We start from the raw sequence: 20,021 nt of genomic DNA, 5'->3' as shown, positions 1-20,021 counted from the left end.
AGAATCTGGGAAAGGAGAATTATGTTAATACTTTCCTCTGCAGACAAACATTCAAAGCTCCTAGAGGAAGGGACATTGTTTCTTCCAGTACCCCTTACCCTTGGTTATGCTATAGCTAAGGTTTCTGGGTCTCCCTAATGTTCTGGTCAGATATAGATAGTTGTAAGGTTGGTATAGTGTTACTCTGTTCATCCTGGTGGCTCCTCTCTTTAGAAGCTTTTTCTTGCCTCAATAGCATTTTATATCCAATCAGTATCATTCACACCAACATTTCTTCAGAATTGTGTTTTACTTTTGGGGGAAGAGAATAGAAGTAGAAAGGGGGTGAAAACAGGGTCTCAATGGAGTCTCAAAGTGTATGAAACCTCTGGTAGTACAAGGATGGGATGAGACGTCCTGGCAAATGAGACGGAAGATCCCCAAGATTCTTTTTTCTACTGATTTCTATAATTAAAGTGATACGACATGTGTAAAGGACTAGCACATGGTATTCAATAAATGTCAGTTACCTTTTCCAACTGGGTTCCCCACAAGCTAGTTTATACCTAGACAGCATCATCCTTCTTCTTTCAGGGAATGAAACTCCCCTAGAAAACTAGGGAACTAGAGGTACAGTATAATTTGGGTAATGCAGTTGGCTAGCTGCCTCCCCATCCTCCCCACTCCACGACATCAGGGAGAGGTTGAAAGAAGTGGCTTCCCTGAAGCCTAGCCAGCCAGTTCTGGCAGCATCCTCATGAAGGGCTATGGGCTGCAACTCTCTAGTGCACAGTCCTCTCTTTTTGGCGATGATAATCTGAGGGAAAAAATAAGAAAAAGAGGAACAGAATAGAATATTTTTAGGTTTGAGCTTCCAATTCCCCATCCCCAACTTGTAGGGCTTTTACTCATCAGTATTTAAAGAGTTCCTAGGGCCCTGCCAGGTAAGAACAAAAGAAAGTTGTACTTACTGTAAGGAAAGAAGCGGACACGCATGCTGATTTCACGGGCTGTCTTCAGGATCTCAACAGCCTGGAAGGAACAAAGCAGCTTGTACAAATGAAGAGACATAACCCAGGATAGAATCATAACAGAAGGGAAGGGATTTGCCACTGCAACCTTCTGAGTCACTAATAGCTGCTCCCCTCTGGTACACTTCCCCAGGAGAGATGTTCTCTCTTTTTGTTTTTGGGAGATGGAGTCTTGGTATGTTGCTTAGGGTAGTCTTGAACTCCTGAGCTCAAGTAATCCCTCCATCTCAACCTCCCAAGTAGCTGGGATTAGGGTGTGTGCCACAGGTCCCAGCAGAATGCTTTCTTATCAAGTTACAGATTAGGCTAATACTGTCTGACCTGTCCTATTTGGCTTCTTGAGCACAACAGTACAAGTGCTGTGCTCACCTTGCTATGCTCAATATCTTGGAAATCCACATCATTTACAGCTAGAACTTGGTCCCCTTCTTGAAGTCCTGCTCTATGTGCATCAGAGTCAGGAATAACCTGTCAGAAAGGAGAGAATACCCATGATTGGGATGCAGTAATGCAGAAGACTATAAGTGAAATTCAGTGCTATTCAAATGTAAGGTGCTATTGTTCTTCTGTGACAATGTAGGGAGACAGACGGCTTGCCAAATGGAAAGTTTTAAATGGGAAAAGGGGTGTCCCCAATATACCCATCCTATGAGTCCACCAACCAAGTCATCCTTCTCTCAGCCTCATGGACATTAGGGTTCTGTAATCTGATAATTTAACAAAGAGAAGTAGCTATCCATATTGCCTACTAGGCACACGCACCTTGGAAATGAAAATGCCTAGCTGGGAGGCCTTTCCTCCTCGAATGTTAAATCCCAACTGTAAGACAAGAGCACAGAATGGGGGCTCAACAGAGACCACAAACACAAGAACATCTAGTAACATCACCATACAGTAGCTCAGCTTGTGTGTCCCTCAGAGAGAAGTCAGAAGTTGTAGAAGTGATAGCTTAGCTTTTCTACCCACAAGAAAAGTTTCCTCACACCCTCACCTGCTTCCCAATCCATTCCCCCAACCATTGCCAACTTCTGGTATGGGCAAATCTAGCCCACAATAAGAGGCTCCATAAGTTCACCTGAGCTCCAGGAGGCTTCTTCAGTGTGACAATTCGGGGCAGAAACTGGGTCAACTCATTGTTGTAGTCTGGGTGGTATACTCTCTGCAAGACACAGCAACCCCAGACATTTTACTACCAGCCTCAGACTTCACAACTATCTTCATCTGGAACACTAATGCATCACCCTGAAGTCAGGGAAAGGTAAAGTCATAGACTTAGTTTAAGCGGAACAGATACCACTGGGACATGCTAGCAGCCTAGTAGCTCCCACTTTCATTCTTGACAGAACGGAAACTAAGGTTCTGAATTTCCATAATTCACTGGTGTGAATGGACCCTGGCAGGAGGCTTCCATAAAGAAGTTCCCAATGGACCCTGCTGCTCAGAATCCAGTTTCTAATTACAACAAGGGCTAAGATGCACTCTCTATTTAGTTTTCTAACCCTGCCATCCTACCTTTCATATATCCTCTCATGCCCGGGGGGAAAAAAATCCCCTACTCAGGAATACAGATAATTCCCACCTCATGAGGAGGAATCCACGCTGGGGGATTCTCATAGGCAGGCAGAAAAACCACCGGGTAGTCATCATATGGAATCCGGCTGTCCATCTCGAAGAAGGCCCTGGAATGGAAGAGTGAATCAAAGGGGACATTAAGTGGTTCAAAAAGACAGCAGCCCAGAAAGTTTACAAATGCAGCTCCTACTCATTCTAAAGGTGTCAGTCTACGGGCCTAGGCCACATCTAAGTGTTAATTGGAGGAGAGAAAGAAGAAAAAAGACGGAAGAAAACTATTAACTTTGCTAAACATCTTCTGGATGCCAAGTAACCTGCTAGGGTACTATAGAAAGATGATCTCATTTCTCACAACAATCCTGCAAAATAGATGTTACAGTGTTAAAATCGCTGGAAAAGAGGAAACCTGGGTCGCGTTTAAAAAGATCGACTTCCGAAGCCCAAGAAGTGCTGACTCCAACTATCCACCGGGACTCAGGGCAAGGCGCCGCCCCACATTCCCTAGATGTGACTAGTAATGGTGGGGTCCCCTGATCAACCCCTCCTTCACCACCAGCCACCTTCCAGATCCCCGCCCCGCATCCTGTCTGAATCCTGCGCTCATGACCGCTTACACGCCATACCAACTCACAGGTGGGCAAGTCTCAGCCACCTCGGACTCCGCTCGCCGCCAATCCAGCCTGGTAACCGGAAGCGGATGCTTGGTTGGGTCGGAAAGGGGCGGGACCGGGGTTCGGCGAGCAGGCCCTCCCCTTTACTGCGCGCGCCAACATGCGCGCTCCGCCCGCTGCCCGTCTGCGCTCCAATTGGCTGGCGTCTGCGGGACTGATTTGAAACTTGGCGGTTAAAGCTCCAGTTGGGACCCTGCGACGCGAGACGGGGAGGAACTGGGAAGGGACGTATAGTTTGGTGAGTTATGGGGGCATAGGTTAGCTCAGAATCTGTTTTTCCCGGTACTCTAGGGCTTTGGTTCTTTGTCGCCGTCCCCGTTGGTCTTTTTGCTTTTCATTCCAGACGCCACTTCAGTGTCTTCAGAATGTTTGGGCTGACGGGCAGTCCCGTCGTGGCCAAGTCTGAAGGAGAGTGAATCTTCTGCGGCAGCGATCCCGTTGGTAGGGGAGGCTGCCGCCGGCACGGCTTAGTTCCGTAACCCACCCCACTTTCTGAGGGCCAGAACTCAGGAAGACGCCCTCCCTCCCCGCCACCTACCAAGATTCATCAGCAAGCCTCTTTCCCCCCCCCCCCCCGCAGAGACGGTGCTGAAGTAGGATCATGAAGGAAGAGGTGAAGGGAATTCCTGTAAGAGTGGCACTGCGTTGTCGCCCTCTGGTTCCCAAAGAGATTAGCGAGGGCTGCCAGATGTGCCTTTCTTTCGTGCCCGGGGAGCCTCAGGTGCGTAGCAGAGTTCAGGGCCTATGTCTGAACAACTGGGGCCAAATGGCAGTGAGGGGTGTGGTCTAGCCTTTCATTTTTTTTCTTACACCTTGTCCCTTACCCTCTCCAGGTGGTGGTTGGTACTGATAAGTCCTTTACCTACGATTTTGTGTTTGACCCCTCTACTGAACAGGAAGAAGTCTTCAATACAGCAGTAGCACCACTCATAAAAGGCGTATTTAAAGGTGAGACTATTTAATTCGTCGAATGTTTCTTGAGTATATACTGTGTGCCAGTAACTGTGCTTGGCCTTCACATACAGGAATGGGTGGAACATTCTTGCCTTCAAAAAGACCCCAGTCTAATAACATTTGTGAAAGATTCTATATCCTTGAAACTAGTTTTATACTGTATTTGCTTTCTGCAGTTATGTTCATCTTTGACCTGAATATATTTTTGTTCGTCCTGGAAACTCATTACATTATAACCTCTTTCATGGGTTCTGATGGTGATCAGTGTGCCAACCTACTTGAGGCCCAGGCACTGCAAGCCTTGTAGAGGGATTCAGAGATAAATAATATAGCTACCAGGTCCTGAAGGAGTTAAAAAAGTTCTGGGGGTAGGAGTGGAGATAGATGACTACATAAGTAATTTTGAATACATAAGCATTTTTAAATTTTTTGCACTTAACTTTAAGAAAAAGTATAAGTTAGAAATATGCAACGGAGTTAGTCCTGCTATAGAAGTAACACTGCTCTCACACAAGGTGATATGAAAAACAAAAGTATGGCACTAACTTTGCCTGGGGAATTTGGGGTGAATTGCACAGAATAGGGAACCTTTGATATAGGACTTAAATGATGAATATAATTCTTTTAGGTAGAGAAAGGCATTTCCTAAAGCCCCTGAGTGCTATGGCGAGTTAATAATCTTTATTGCAGAAGCTAAGGCTTTAATGCTGTTGAAGACCATGGCAGGATTCTAACAAAGGGAGTAATGCCTGAGAGATGTCTAATTGTTATTCTAGTACTGTGGCAAGATTCAAACCAGAGGTTAATTTAAAATAAATAGAATCATGACATACTAGTGCCTTACAGTTGAAAGGGATATTTGTACATCATCTAGTTTAAACTTTTCATCCAAAGAAAAATGCTTTACCTCTGTAAGAAAAATACAATATCCCTGTAAGGCGACCTTCCAGTGTCTGGCTAACATTTTTTCTTTGACAGGGAACTCACAGGTAGTCCAACTGATATTTGTTGGTTTTTTTTTTTTTTTTTGACAACTCTAATTATGTTATAAATACATTTATATTGAGATGAAATTTGCTTCCTGGTTATTTCTACCCAATGATGTTAGTTCATTCCTCTTGACAAACAAAAGTCTTCTTGAAGGCAACAGCTATTCATATATGGTTTTTTCACCTTTTTAAAAATGATATCATGGCTTAAGGCAAATTGAACATTTTTCTTCACAATTTTTAAATATTAATGGCATAATCTCATGTGTGGAAATGTTGCAAAAATAGTATAAATAACTTTTTTTCCTGAACCATTGAGATGAATTGTTGACTTGATGCCCCCAGGGTATTTTAGTCTATATTTCCTACAATAAAGGGCGATCTCCTAAATTACCACACGACAACCATCAAAATCATAAAATGTGCATTACTATATTACTACTATCTAATCTTCAAACCCCATTCAAGTTTCACTAGTTGTTCCAATAAGTACTTTATAGCAAAAGAATATCATTCAAAAGCATGTATTGTATTTAGTTGTGCTGTCTCTTTAGTCTCCACTTTAAAACAGTTCTTCAATCTTTTTTGACTTTTATGATCTTGACGCTGAAAATTACGGGCCAGTTATTTTGTAAACTGTTTCTCAATATTGGTTTGTCTGATATTTATTTATGATTAGATTCAGATTGTGTATCTTTTAGCAGGAATATGTATTCTCATTGAATTCTATCAGGCAGCACGATTTTGATTTGTTCTATTACTGCTGATGTTCATTTTGATCATTTAATTAAGGTGTTAATCTGATGGGCTTCTTCACTATAAAGTTAATCTTTTTCATTCTTTACGTACAATATTTGGAAGAGACCACTAAATGGTTTTGTCTAATTCTCTTTTAATTAGCCATTTCTCCTTTCCTTTAGCCATTTCTGAAACAATATGATTTTCAGACCCTTCCCTATCTGGTCATCTTCCTCTAAATGTACTGCCACAACTTGTTAAGAGCACTATAGGTTCTACTTTTATATTCTTAAGTTGGGAAACTATTGGAATTGAATTACAGTCTTTAAAAGCAATATAAAGTAGAAAGTGATTTCAATATATATGTATTCCATTAACATTGCCCTCAGTTGCAAAAACAAAGCCAGTATTTTTTTATAGTTAGCTCAATAGCACCCTCTTGTACTCTGAACTCGTGGTACTACAGAGCTCTGATCATTTTCTAAACTGAAACCTCATTTCCCAAGTTATTGCTATCTACACATATGTGGTATTGCAGACAATTATGGAATGTTACTCTCTTGCCCCATAGTCATGCCAGGTGATACTAATAGTCTATTACAGTGAAAATCTCAGCTTAGCATTTTAAGATCTTTCATTTAGAACAATAAATTTTTTCAGAACTTCAAAGTTTTCATTTAGATTTACCGTATTGTTTTAAGATGTAAAGGTTTTTTTCCTTCAAACTCCAAAATTATCTTGGTAAATAGTAGATAACAAACAGCTTTGGCATCCATATGATGATCATTTAGTAGAGAAAGCTTGTGTTGTGTTCCTTTAGAATATATCTACCACTCTAATTAAGGGACAGACTTCCCTAAGGTCATATTTTTTTCACCTTGAAGTAAAGTTGGATTTGTAGTTCTTTCGAGCTGCCATGCTTACAGTTTTAGTAGCTACTACCCTATAATTAATTAGCAAGTTACAGTCATGCATCAATGACAGGGGTATTTCTGAGAAATGCATTGTTAGGTGATTTTGTCATGGTGTAAACATCATAGAGTATACTTACACAAATCTAGATGGCATAGCTTACTACATACCTAGACTATAGGGTCTAGCCTATTGCTCCTAGGCTTCAAACCTGTACAGCATGTTACTGTACCAAATACTGTAGGCAATTGTAATACCATAGTAAGCGTGTATCTAAACATAGAGAAGGTACAGTAAAAACACAGTATGAAAGATTTAAAAATGGTACACCTGTATAGGGCACTTAATATGAATGGAGCTTGCAGGACTAGAAGTTGTTCTAGGTGAGTCAGTGAGTGAATGGTAAGTGAATGTGAAGGTTTAAGACATTACTATACACTACTGTAGACTTTGTAAACACTGTAAACTTAGGCAACACTATATTTAAAATTTTTTTCTCTCTTCAATGTAAGCTAATCTTCTCTTCCTGTTACTTTCTTACTTGATAAACTTTATTTTTTAAAAGCTCTTTGACTCCTTTATGATAATATTTAGCTTGAAATACAAGCACATACAGCTGTACAAAAATATTTTCATTCTTTATATCCTTACTCTATAATTTTTCCCCATTTTCTATTTACTTATTTTTAATTTTTGAGTCAAAGGTCCCACTCTATCATCTAGGCTGAAGTGCAGTGACATGATCCTGGCTTACTACAGCCTCTATCTCCTGGGCTCAAGCAATCCTTCTGCCTTAGCCTCCCGCGTAGCTAGGACTACAGGGATGTACCACCACGCCCTGCTAACTTTTTAATTTTTTTGTAGAGACATGGTCTCACTATATTGTTTAGGTTGGTCTCGAACTCCTGGACTCAAGCAATCCTGCCTCAGCCTCTCAAAGTGCTGGGATTGCAGGCATAAGCCACTGCACCTGGCCTCTATTTTTAAATTTTTTAAATTTTTACTTTTTAAACTCTCTTAAAAAGTAAGGCACAGGGCTGTGCACGGTGGCTCAAGCCTATAATCCCAGCACTCTGGGAGCCTGAGGCGAGAAGATTGCCTGGCCCTGGGGGTTCAAGACCAGCCTGGGCAACTTGGTGAGCCCTCGTCTCTACAATATATCAAAAAAACCGGGCTGGGTGGCTCAGCCTGTAATCCCGCGCCTTTGGGAGGCTGAGGTGAGTGGATTGCCTGAGCCCACAGGTTCGAGACCCGCCTGGGCAGCAAGACCTCATCTCTACAATTAATCAAAAAATCAGCCGGGCATGGTAGCGCATGCCTGTAATTCCGGCTACTTGGAAGGCTGAGGCAGAAGGATCGCCGGAGCCCAGCAGATCGAGGCTGCGGTGGCCACTGCACTCTAGTCTGGGCAACAGAGTGAGACTCCAACTAAAAAAAAAAAAATATATATATATATATATCTCAAAAAATTAGCCAGGTGGGGTAGCACATGCCTGTGGTTCCAACTACTTAGAGGGCTGAGGGAGAAGGATTGCCTGAGCCCAGCAGGTTGACACTGGGGTAGCCTTGAGCATGCCACTACATTCCAGCCTGGGTGACAAGAGTGAGACTCCAACTCAAAAAAACAAAACTAAGACACAAACACACGTTAGCCAAGACCTACACAGGGCCAGGAGCATCAATATCACTGTCTTCTACCTTTGACATCTTGTCCCTGAAGATCTTCAGGGGCAGTAACATGCATGGAGCTGTCATCTCCTACAATAATAATAATGCCTTCTGGAATACCTCCTGAAGAACCTGCCTAAGGCTATTTTACAGTTAACTTTTTTAATAAATAGAAGGAGTACACTCTAAAATAATAATAGAAAGTGTAGTGTAGTAAATATATAGCCAGCAACATGGTCTTTTATTATTATCAAGTATTATGTACTATACATAGTACGTATGCTTTTATATGACTGGCAGCAAAGAAGATTTGTTTACACCAGCATCATCACAAACAGGTGAGTAATGCATTACACTATATCCGTAATGCGTTATACTATGAAGGCTATGTCACTAAACGATATGTATTTTTCAGTTCCATTATAATCTTAGGAGATCATGGTCATATATGAAGTCCATGTGACTGAAATACTATTATGCGATGCTTGGCTGTATAATAATTGAAGTTAAAGCAAGAATAGCACATTTATTATCTAATTGTTACTTTTAAAAATCTTGCTTCAGTTGTAGTTGGATTTGTTCGCCTTTAATTTCAGTCAAAACTTTAAATGTATGGGATAAAAGGAAAATATATAAGTAATTAGTAATTTGGATTATCTCACAAGAAAAACCATAAAAACTGATCTATAAAATAAACATTTTTACTGGAACTAAATTCAAACAGAAATATACTTTGTGGGTCTTTCTACAAACAGTACTGATAACATAGGTGACAGCAAAAGATTCAGCCACTGTTCAATAGTGCATTCTATTTAATAATTTAGAAAATACAAACAAGGAAAGAAAACTGCAAAAATTATTTTTACCACCCTATTACTCAGAGATAAACAACAAATGTCAATAATTGATATTCTTTTGATCTTTTCCTATATATACTTTTACACTTAATTATTTTAAGCTGCTTTTTTTTTTTTAGTTAACTATATTGTGAACATTTTTGAATGGATTGTTCTCTGTCAATCCTCTATAAAAGCAAAGGATGTATATCATATTGAATTATACTTAAATGATGATATTTCTGTGAGAAGCCTTATACTATGGTCTAGAGGCACTCTGAGAGTTCAGTTAGGAAGTAGATGTTTTCATTGACTATAAAAAACAATGTTGCATTTTCAAATGAGTCTCTGTTAATCAAAGAAATACATGTCAGAATCTTTTTATGCAGCTTCTAAGTCTTCTATTTAATGCTCTTAATTTAGAATTAAAGATAGGGAGACGATTTTAAAGCTCTGAATGGCTTTTGACAGTGGGTTGGCCACCTTTATTCTCTCTGTCATATCTTTAAGTGTTTGACTTCCTAGCTTTTAAGGGCTATCAAGAGGGGGTACACATTCTGGAGGGTTTTTTTTTTTTTTTTTTTTTGGTTTGAATAGTGCAAAGTCATGGCACCCACAGAACTTTTCTTTATGTCTAAGTTTTCTAAGAGGCTGTGTCACAAGAGTAATCTCAATGTTGTTACAAGTTATTGATGAAAGAAATGGACTATATTTATTGGATGAAAATGTTTGAATACACTATGCATGTGACTTCTATTTTGCTAGGATATAATGCAACTGTCCTGGCCTATGGGCAGACTGGCTCTGGAAAAACCTATTCAATGGGAGGTGCATACACTGCAGAGCAAGAGAATGAACCAACAGTTGGGGTCATTCCTAGGGTAATACAAATGCTCTTCAAAGAAATTAATAAGAAAAGTGACTTTGAATTTACTCTGAAAGTGTCTTACTTAGAGGTAAGTTATTTATCTTTAATTATTTTGAATTCAAAATTATCTTTGGGTAGAAAAATAAATCCAAATCTGGTTTTTCCTGGCATGATTCAAATTAGTAAATTTCATTTTAATATATTGATAGAGAAAACTTACTGGCTCAGTTGGATCTGGCTCCTACTCAATTCTTTCTTGTTGTTGGAAGTCTATCTTAATCTGATTGTTAGAGGAATTGGCATTGTCATATAAAAAGATGACTGGAATTCTTTAATTCCAGTTTGACCTCTATTACTGATTCCCTGTAGAATCTGCAGAAAAGTGTTTGATTTTCCTTCACTGGTTTGAGACTTAAATGATAATTCATGAAGAGTATTGTAAAAATCAGGTGAAATATTGAGCAACGTAAATAGTGATAGAGTATGTTTACTCGATAGATATTTATTTGGCAACTACTATGTGCCAGGTTCTGCTCTAGGCACTTGATATGTTAAGTACTTAGGGCATATCAGTGAGCAAAACATAAAAATTCCTACCCTTAACAGTCTGCATTCTAGTGCATATCAGTATAAGAGTAGACTAGCCAGTTATATCTAACCTCATGACATCAAAAACACATGCTTGGGGAACTAATGACTTCTGGAAAGCTATCTGGTTGGTTCCATAGCAGATACTTATTTTTAAGTAGCAATAAATAAAGTTTTATAATTTAGCCGGGCTCGGTGGCTCAGCCTGTAATCCCGCGCCTTTGGGAGGCTGAGGTTAGTGGATTGCCTGAGCCCGCGGGTTCGAGACCCGCCTGGGCAGCGAGACCTCATCTCTACAATAAATTAAAAAATCAGCCGGGCATGGTAGCGCATGCCTGTAATTCCGGCTACTCGGAAGGCTGAGGCAGAAGGATCGCCGGAGCCCAGCAGGCGAGGCTGCCGTGGCCGGGAGCGGTCACTGCAGTCCAGTCTGGGTGACTGAATGAGACTCCAACTCAAAAAAAAGTTATATAATTTAAGCGTGCAATTATAAATTGTATGTAAATACTTCATCCTGAAGTTGAATCTCAATAGATTAACAGGTATAGGAGGTGTAGAGTTGGAAGAGAGGGAGTTAACATCATTAAAATGACCTTCTTGGGTCTCTTACTTAATCTAGTTGTGGCCAAGTTAATTGAATATAAAAATAACTCCAGAACCGGCTATGTTAAATAATAGTAACAACATAATAGCAAACAAATATAGTGCTTAATATGTGCTAAATACTGTTCTCAATACTTAAAGTTTAACTTGCTATTGAAATATTAGTTGCTACTGCTCCCTTTTGCATCCCCACCACCACCTAAGAACTTGATATTCACATTTTAGCAAAATCAGTGAATGTGATGCTATTATGACATTATCAAATAACTGAATTTGGATACCCATGAAACTTTTCATGTGTCTACTATTCCTAAGAGACTCTGTCTTAAGAGAGTAGTCTCAATTTTGTTGGAAGTGATATGTGGCTGGGTGCAGTGACTCACACCTGTAATCCCAGCACTTTGGAAGGCCAGGGTGAGGAGAGGATTGCCTGAACCCAGGAATTAGAAACTAGCTTGGGCAACATGGCGAGACCTCATCTCTACAATAAATTAAAAAAATTAGCTGGGCATGGTGGCATGCATCTATAGTCCCAGCTACTTGGGAGGCTGAGGCGGAAGGATTGCCTGAGCCCAGCTGGTCAAGCCTGCGGTAGCCATGATTGTGCCACTGCACTCCAGCCTGGGTAACAGAGTGAGACTCTGACTAAAACAGAAAGAAGTGATATGTGAATTTGTGAATTTACTTTATAAAATATCAAATGATTACATATAGAGTTATAGTCCTTTCTTTAATTCTAAAAATAATACATGTTCATAGTAAACAAATCTTTAAATATAGAAAATCATAAAGAATTTTTTAAATTACCTATGATCCCACTACCCAGAGATTACCACTGTTAACATCTTGTTTTTGCCACTTTATTTTCAACAATATCAGATTTACAATGAAGAAATTTTGGATCTTCTATGCTCATCTCGTGAGAAAGCCTCTCAAATAAATATACGCGAGGATCCTAAAGAAGGCATAAAGGTGTGTTTATCTCTCATTTGATGATATTTTAAAATGTTGGTAACTTCTAAAGTTCACATACCTTTTATTTCCCACTGTGGTTTTAAATGACTGCTAATGTCCCAATCTTTTTGGTTTGTGTAATCCTAATTCCCTTTGTTAATCTAGAATTTTTAGATGAGAGCTCTTGTGGGGAAGGAAGGACTTATTCAGTTTTATCACCTTCCTGTTACTTCCTAAAGGAATGTGAATATCAATTAAATATTTTAAAATTATTTACAGAGTTCTGAGACTGAGCAGTCCAGTATGGTAGCCACTAGTCATGAGTGGTTATTTAAATTTAAATTAATTAAGATAGAATAAAATGTAGAATTCAGTTCCTCAGGCACACTAGCCACATAGCAAGTGCCCAATAGCTGTATGTGACTAGAGCAACCATATTGGACAGCACATACAGATACAGATAGTCAGGATCACAGAAAATCCTATAGAACCTCACTGTGATAGACATTGTACTTGGCTTTGGGATGATATTTTTAAAAAGTGAAATAGTATAAATATAAAATAAATATAAAATGTTTAAAAATTGTAAGTACCATAGGAAAGAGAGATCACTTATTTGAGAGCCTTGTGTTACATAGGGTGAGGACATAGATCTGAGCAGAAAGTGTGAGGCAAGGTTGGATGTTTTGTATGTGAGAGCAGGCCAGATCCAGGAGCCAGCATTGAAAACGGGAAGAGCCTAATCTGTCTGCCTAGCTGGCTTCTTGTTTACTCCTCTCTCATTCTACCCTTTGAGTGATGACCCTAACTGTCATTAGTGGGTAGGGGCAATGACTGGTTTGGCTACTTTCTGCTGATCATGGGTGTTGTATGAGAACAGCAGCTAGGGACCCCCAGAGGGTAATCTAAGGGTCCCCAGAAAAAGTACATTTCCATTTGAGGTTCCTTTACCATCTGGAGTTTGATGGCCTCTAGGTGAGAAGAAACAAATTTTATAAGGAGGTTTAATAAACAAGGTTTAAAGACAAGGACTAAAAAAAAAAGAAGAAAATAGGAAGAGCTCAAGTATTCAGTAGTGGGAAACTCAGAGGATAGGTAGTACAGACTTGGGAAAACTTGGTATAGTAATATTTTACTTATCTTCTTCCCTTCCCCTGCACAAAGGAAAAAAATATAAGAAAGATGAAGGTTTGGAATACAGGTGAGGGGCAGTTGCCTGTGCTTCAGAATTTTTTTTTTCTGGGTTGTTAAGTTGTTAGCTAGATAAAGATCCCAAAGCAAGGCCTGATAAGCTTGGAATATAGGAAGATGATTTGGATAGTGGGAATAAGAAACCAGGGCAAAATACGGCTATCACAGAGAGAATGTTGATACTGAGTCAGCACTTGACCCTGTTTCAAGATCTTTTATATGTCCTTTGTTAAGGCAGGAGGAATTAAATCCCAAACATTGCTTGAGGTAAGATTTACAATACAAAAAGTATGAGTTTCTGGAACAGATTGGGGTGGGTAAAGACAAATTTGTAAACACTCTTCAGATGGGATGGATAGGCTTTAAGTAAGTAGAGAAAAAAAGTAAGGATATTCTTGTAGTAAGGAATAACTATAGCAAGAAAGCAGAAAATACACACTTGGTGGTAATAAGACTAAACCAGTCTGGGTTAGAGGATTTGGGCTGGGAAGTAACAGGAGATATGTTACGACCAGATTATGAAGCCAGGCTAAAAAGCTTGTTTCTATCCCTACGAACTGTATATAGACTATTTAATACTTCTGAATAAAGGATTACCATGGCTACTTTTACCAAGTTTTTATCTTATGTGTGTATTTCCAGCTCTGTTAGCTCCTAAAGGTTAGGGGAGTATTTTTTTTTTTAAATATTTGGAAGCTTTTATACTTTGGAGGTAAGGAAGGGAGAATAAATCTTATGAGATGAGAAGCCATTAAAGGAAGCCCACTGAAGAGTTGGTGGTGGCAACAGTGGGCACAGTTGGGATGAACAGTCTGTTTTCAGGGGGTGACAGGAAGCAGAAGGGGAGGAAGGTACACTTATAGGGCATGTTCCATTAGTGCTCATAACCCCAGGGTAGTCACTCCATAGTCTGAAGTGGAGCTGAGGGCTGCACAGGCCCTCTTCATCCCCAAGATTTTAATTATGATCTGTATATACAGATAACTCTCTAATGTGTCTCTAGCCCACACTTTCTTGGACTTAAAAACTCAACTGACTACTAACATCTCTTTGGTTGTCTCAGAGGCACCCAACATCCTAAACTGATCTCATCTCTGCCTCCTGAAACTGGCTCCTCCAGCATTCCTGAGCAGATGACACCATTAATTACTTAGCTCTTAAGCTAGAAACCTGCGCATCAACCCTGTGTCCTCCTTCTCCCCTAACCCGAAATCCTACCAAGTCCTATCACTCACCAAGTTCTATCAATTCTGCTTCCTAAACACCATTCAAATCTGTGCTCCCCGCATCACCACTATTTATGTTAGGCCATCATCTTTTCTTTCCTAAACCAATGCAAAAGTCTCCTGGCCAAGGCTTGTTCCCTCTAATCTCTTATACCCTGAGGTCAAGTAATTTTTCTAATACAGGTTCTTTTCAACTTACGATAAGATAAAGCCATCATAAATTGAAAATATCATAAGGTAAAAGTGCACTTTTGACTTGATGATATTTTCAACTTAAAATGTGTAACCCCAAGATGAGGTGCATACTGAATGTATACTCCATTGTAAAGTCAAAATTATAAGTTGGACCATTGGAGGTTGGGGGCTATCTGTACATAAAACCGATCATTTCCCTGCTTAAAACCTTTCAATAATTCCTCGCTGCTCTTGAACTAAAGTCTATACTCTTTAAGTTGCTTTACAAGATTTCTCTACCTTTTCAGCCTCTCCTCTCGGCATTATCCCTTCCCAAGCTGGTCTGCAGTAGAACCGGATCTTGTCTATTCTCTCTTGTAGAGGAGTATTTTTAAATCTCTTTCTATCACTATCTGGCCCAAGTCTTTGAAGGTTGGTGACATTTTAGGAAATAGGATTTTAGGAAGAATAAGCAGAAATGTATTGAAAAGAAGAAAGACTAAGATGAGGAAGACCATTTGGGAAACTGTTGCCTTATTTTTTAGGCATGAAGTAATATGGGCCTGGACTAGGCAAGTAGATGTGGAAAGGAAAAGAAATGACTAAGAGTTGGTGATAGATGGGATATGGAGGAATAAGAAGAGTTGAAGAGTATCTAAGTTTTTGAGAATATGAGACTAGAGATGTTAATAGAAAGGGAGAAGTAGTAGCGAGAATCCGTGCTGGTAGAAGGAAGCTGAATTTGGTTTATAATTTACTGATTTCAAAGTATAAGTAACAGCCAGTTAGAGAGTCAAGAGATTTTGACTTGTGTAAGTTCTCCCAGGTAGATAAAGTATCAAGCCTGGGACCTTATTTTCCTGGCTTCCTAATTGAGTGAAACTGTACCATAATATTTCCTCTAGTGAAAATGATGTATAGAATGGGTCAGAAGTACAGGGAGGAGTGTGCAGTTACATGGAGGAGAAAGTAGCAAAGAGAAATACCATAGCTGTTTGAGCTGCACTTGTTCTCCCTAGGACCAAAATTAACTTCGCATAGGCTCTGTGGAAGGCACCTAGCCACTACTACCCAAAAATCTAGATATCTTTTCTAGCTCCTGGCACCCTTGTTTCTGAAGTTCCTAAGGAAGCTTGGAGACCTTGGTTTCCAGAGATCTTCACAGAGTTGCTTGTTAAAACAGTGCTTATTACCATGACTATCTATTTATTAAAGTTCTGCTGGAACTTTAAGGGATTTTTTTTAAACCACCAAATTTTTGATCAAGCATTTGAAGTATGAATCATAAGGGAATTCTTTTCTCTTTTGGATTTAGATTGTAGGACTCACTGAGAAGACTGTTTTAGTTGCCCTGGATACTATTTCCTGTTTGGAGCAGGGCAACAACTGTAGGACTGTGGCCTCCACAGCTATGAACTCCCAGTCATCCCGATCTCATGCCATCTTTACAATCTCTATAGAGCAGAGAAAGAAAAATGACAAGTAAGTTACAATTTAAAGAGTCAAGCTTTTTAATATTAGTTCTATTAAGGTTGAATATTAGGCTGCTTCTTCAATGGATTTGACAAATTATCAGACATTAGTATTGTAATAAATGGAGCACTAGTGATTAATGGAGCCATTTTGCCTGACCTGAAAGAAATCGAGAGCCAGCAGGTCAACTTTGATACTCAGCTACTCTCAAGCTTGTGTACCATTCTCATTTGTGTCTTTCTGTCTTTATCACAGGAATAGCAGCTTTCGCTCCAAGCTGCATCTTGTAGACCTTGCTGGATCAGAAAGGCAGAAGAAAACCAAGGCTGAAGGAGATCGTCTAAAAGAGGGTGAGAAAGTAATTAAGGTCATAGTTGTGGATAAAAATTTCTAGTAGTCCTATTGGTATTGTTAGTGTTTTGACTGGGATATTTCAGATCACATTCTAACAATAACTACAATTCAAATTTGAGGCTGATTTCAGAAATAGTGGAAAATTTTTTCTTTCCCTTGCACTCATTCTCTAATTCAGGTATGAGATTTGGATCTGGCACTTGGTTTGACTTTATCTGGTCTAGGCAAGTTTTAGCTTTTGTATTGTTTTGTTTTACTGTCAGCTACTTATAATTAAAATAAATATGCTGATTCTGTCATTTTAAGTATTCGCTATCCCTTCCAGAAGTTGTCACATATAAACCTCATCAGCATAGTTTCCATATATTCATTCAAGTTGTTGCATTTAAGTGATGTCGTTCATATGGCCAGAAGAACCTTACAGTGTATGCTATTAGAAACTTTCCTCTAGCATGATAGTGACCTGGTAATCTGCATGACTTGGAAATGGTACTTCAAGTGATTATTAATCTGTCTAACAACAATTAACTTTCACCTCTTATTTCTTGATTTTGTTCTTAAGGATCTCATAAAAGATTTCATCAAATGCTTTGTTGAATATGTTTACCATATTTCTCATAGCTATCCGCTTAGTAACAGTACAAAAAAGAAATAAGGATTAGCCTAAATTGACATTTTCTTAGTGAATCCAAGCTGGTTTCTAGTGCTTATTCTTCCATTTCTAGGGTCTTGCAAGCTAAAGTAAACTCAGTGGTCTGTAATTTGTAGGATTAACTTTTAATCCCTTTTTGAAAATTGAAGTTAAATATCCCCCATCTTCTGGAACATCTTTCTCGGTGATTTCTTAAAGATCATTGACATAGTTTCAGTGGTCACGTTTGAGATTGCTCTCAGTTCCCTTGGCTATAATTCATCTAGTTCAAGAAAGATATTTGAACTCTTGTAAAAGTAATTGGATTTACACTTATACTACTTTTTTACTCATTGGGCTTTAGTTTCCTCTTGGGAACTGAGAAGGCACAAGGAAAATTCATAATTGAAGAATTTTACATCTGTCGTTTATAATTATTCTATTACTGGCACAGGGCAGAGACCTATTTCTTCATTCAGCTTTTTGTTCTGAGTATATTTAAAAGTGCTCTTTTTGTTCTATGTTTGCACTTGAGATTTAGGTTTCCTAATGCTAAAGGTTCTTATACCGTTTTTATTTTCCTTTAGGTGTTCAGTTCCAAGTTGTTTTACTTAACAGCTTTATTGAGATATAATTGACATTCTATAAAATTTACCCATTTAAACTGTACACATTAGTGGATTTTGGTATATTCACAGAGTTGTACAACCATCACCACAATATAATTTTAGAACATTTCATCACTTCCCAAAGAAATCTATACCTATTAGCAATCACTCCTTATTTCCCCCCGACATATGTTCCTAATCCCTCACCCTAGGCAGTAATCAGTCCTCTTTCTGTCTCTGTAGATTTGCCTGTTTCTGTCTCTCTAGATTTGCCTATTCTGGATATATCATATAAATGGAATTATGTAATATGTGGTCTTTTGTAACTGGCTTCTTTCACATAGCATAATGTTTTCAAGGTTCATTCATGTTGTAGCATGTATCAGTTGTTCATTTTATTGCCAATCTCCCATTGTATGGAAAATAACATGTTTTTATTTATCTATTCATCCACTGATGGATGTCTGGGTTATTTCCATTTGGGGTTTTTATGAATAATGCTGCTGTGAACATTTGTGTACAAGTTTTGTGTAGATATATGTTTTCATTTCCCTTGGGTATATACCTAAGAGTAGAATTGCTGGATTATATGGTAACTTTATGGGATCTTATAATGGTTTTTTTGTGTGCCTGGCTTCTTTTGTTCAATATAATGTTTTTTTGAGATTTGTTTGTGTTCTTACTTTATATATATAAGTGATTTGTTCATTTGTATTGCTGAGTAGTATTCATTCTATGATTATACCACTATTTTTTTTTCTAATTTCCTATTGATGAAAATTTAGGTTATCTCAAGTTTTTAGCTATTATGAATAAACCGCCCCTGAACATTTGTGTACAAGTCTTTTTGTGAACATGTTTTTAGTTCTTTGGATAAATACTTAGGAATGGAAGAGGGCAAACATAGGCTTCACTTTTATAAGAAAGTGCCTCACAGTTCTCTAATGTGGTTTGTACCATTTTACAACCCAGCAGTGTATGGGAGTTCCAATTTTTCCCATCTTTTCTATGCTGTAGTACAGTTTATATATCATGACAATTATCTTTGAAGGTTTCTTGAAGATTTGATTTTCTATATCTTAAACCAATTTTGGTAATTTATATTTTCTTAGAAAATTATTCCTTTTATCTAGATTGTCAAATTTATTGATATAATAGTACAAGTAGGTTCACTTTATATTTTTAATCTCCTGTCTATCTGTAGCTATATCTCTATTTTCATTTCAGTTGTTTACATAACTATTCTATCACATATGACAGATTTATTGTTAACGCTAATATTTTTCTATTTTATATTTTTACTCTCTGTCAATGACTTCTTCCTAGGTTGTGTTGTTTTGTATTCTTTTTATTCTTCTTGAGTTGAAAACTGAGTTCATTTCTTTTCTTCTTTTTTTTTCAATTTTTTTTTTGAGTCAGAGTCTCATTCTGTTGCCCAAGCTGGAGTGCAGTGACATGATCATGGCTTACTGCAGCCTCCAGACCTCCTGGGCTCAGGCTCTTCTTCCACCTCAGCCTCCCAAGTAGCTGGGACTACAGGCACTCTCACCACGTCCAGTTAATTTTTTTTTTTTTTTGAAGAGACGAGATCTCTTTATGTTGCCCAGACTGGTCTCAAACTCCTGGCCTTAAACGGTCCTCCTGCCTTGGCCTCCCAAAGTACTGAGATTATAGGCATGAGCCACCACACCTGGCCTCTTTATTTATTTATTTATTTTTTTAAGTTGGAGTCTCACTCCTTTGCCCAGGCTGGAGTGCAGTGGCACACACGCTCACAGCCACCCCAGCGTCGACCTGGTCTTCTGAGTAGCTGGGACTACATACCCATGCTACCACACCCGGCTATTTTTTATTTTATCATAGAGGTCTCGCCAAGTTGCCTGGACTGGTCTCGAACCCGCGGGCTCAGGCAATCCTCTTGCCTTAGTCTCCCAAAGTGCTGGGATTACAGGTTGAGCCAACGAGCCCAGCCTTATTTAAAAGCTTTTCAGCCAGGCTTGG

The 20,021-nt window shown here is 38.9% G+C and overlaps 2 protein-coding genes across 7 annotated transcripts; one reads left to right on the top strand and one right to left on the bottom strand.

Moving 5' to 3' along the window:
* Window positions 1-248: 248 nt before the first annotated feature.
* On the bottom strand, window positions 249-3,327 carry PDZD11 (PDZ domain containing 11). 6 transcript variants are annotated; one of them, XM_021712737.1, is made up of 8 exons: window positions 3,214-3,299; window positions 2,866-2,941; window positions 2,590-2,689; window positions 2,086-2,169; window positions 1,773-1,829; window positions 1,380-1,478; window positions 951-1,011; window positions 271-796 (listed from the first exon to the last, which is right to left on the bottom strand). In XM_021712737.1, the coding sequence occupies exons 2-8, from the start codon at window positions 2,925-2,927 to the stop codon at window positions 762-764; spliced, it is 498 nt and encodes a 165-aa protein (XP_021568412.1). In that variant the 5' UTR covers window positions 2,928-2,941; window positions 3,214-3,299; the 3' UTR covers window positions 271-761. The 6 variants fall into 6 exon arrangements, with proteins under 6 accessions (XP_021568411.1, XP_021568414.1, XP_021568415.1 ...); XM_021712736.1 differs by having other exon boundaries at window positions 249-1,011; window positions 3,214-3,271; XM_008058809.1 differs by lacking the exon at window positions 2,866-2,941 and having other exon boundaries at window positions 3,214-3,327.
* Window positions 3,328-3,414: 87 nt separating this feature from the next.
* Window positions 3,415-17,161, top strand: LOC103261202 (chromosome-associated kinesin KIF4A-like). The gene is made up of 7 exons (XM_008058823.2): window positions 3,415-3,491; window positions 3,834-3,974; window positions 4,087-4,201; window positions 10,116-10,306; window positions 12,289-12,381; window positions 16,270-16,436; window positions 16,683-17,161. Exons 2-7 carry the CDS (start codon window positions 3,855-3,857, stop codon window positions 16,819-16,821), a joined length of 825 nt encoding a protein of 274 aa, XP_008057014.2. The 5' UTR covers window positions 3,415-3,491; window positions 3,834-3,854; the 3' UTR covers window positions 16,822-17,161.
* The last annotated feature ends 2,860 nt before the right edge of the window (window positions 17,162-20,021 follow it).

Source organism: Carlito syrichta, unplaced genomic scaffold (assembly GCF_000164805.1).
Source record: "Carlito syrichta isolate Samal-C Ts95f unplaced genomic scaffold, Tarsius_syrichta-2.0.1 Scaffold303638, whole genome shotgun sequence".
NCBI lineage: Eukaryota > Metazoa > Chordata > Mammalia > Primates > Tarsiidae > Carlito > Carlito syrichta.
The sequence above is the reverse complement of the archived record's forward strand: the minus strand, read 5'-3'. Positions and strand labels throughout refer to the sequence as shown.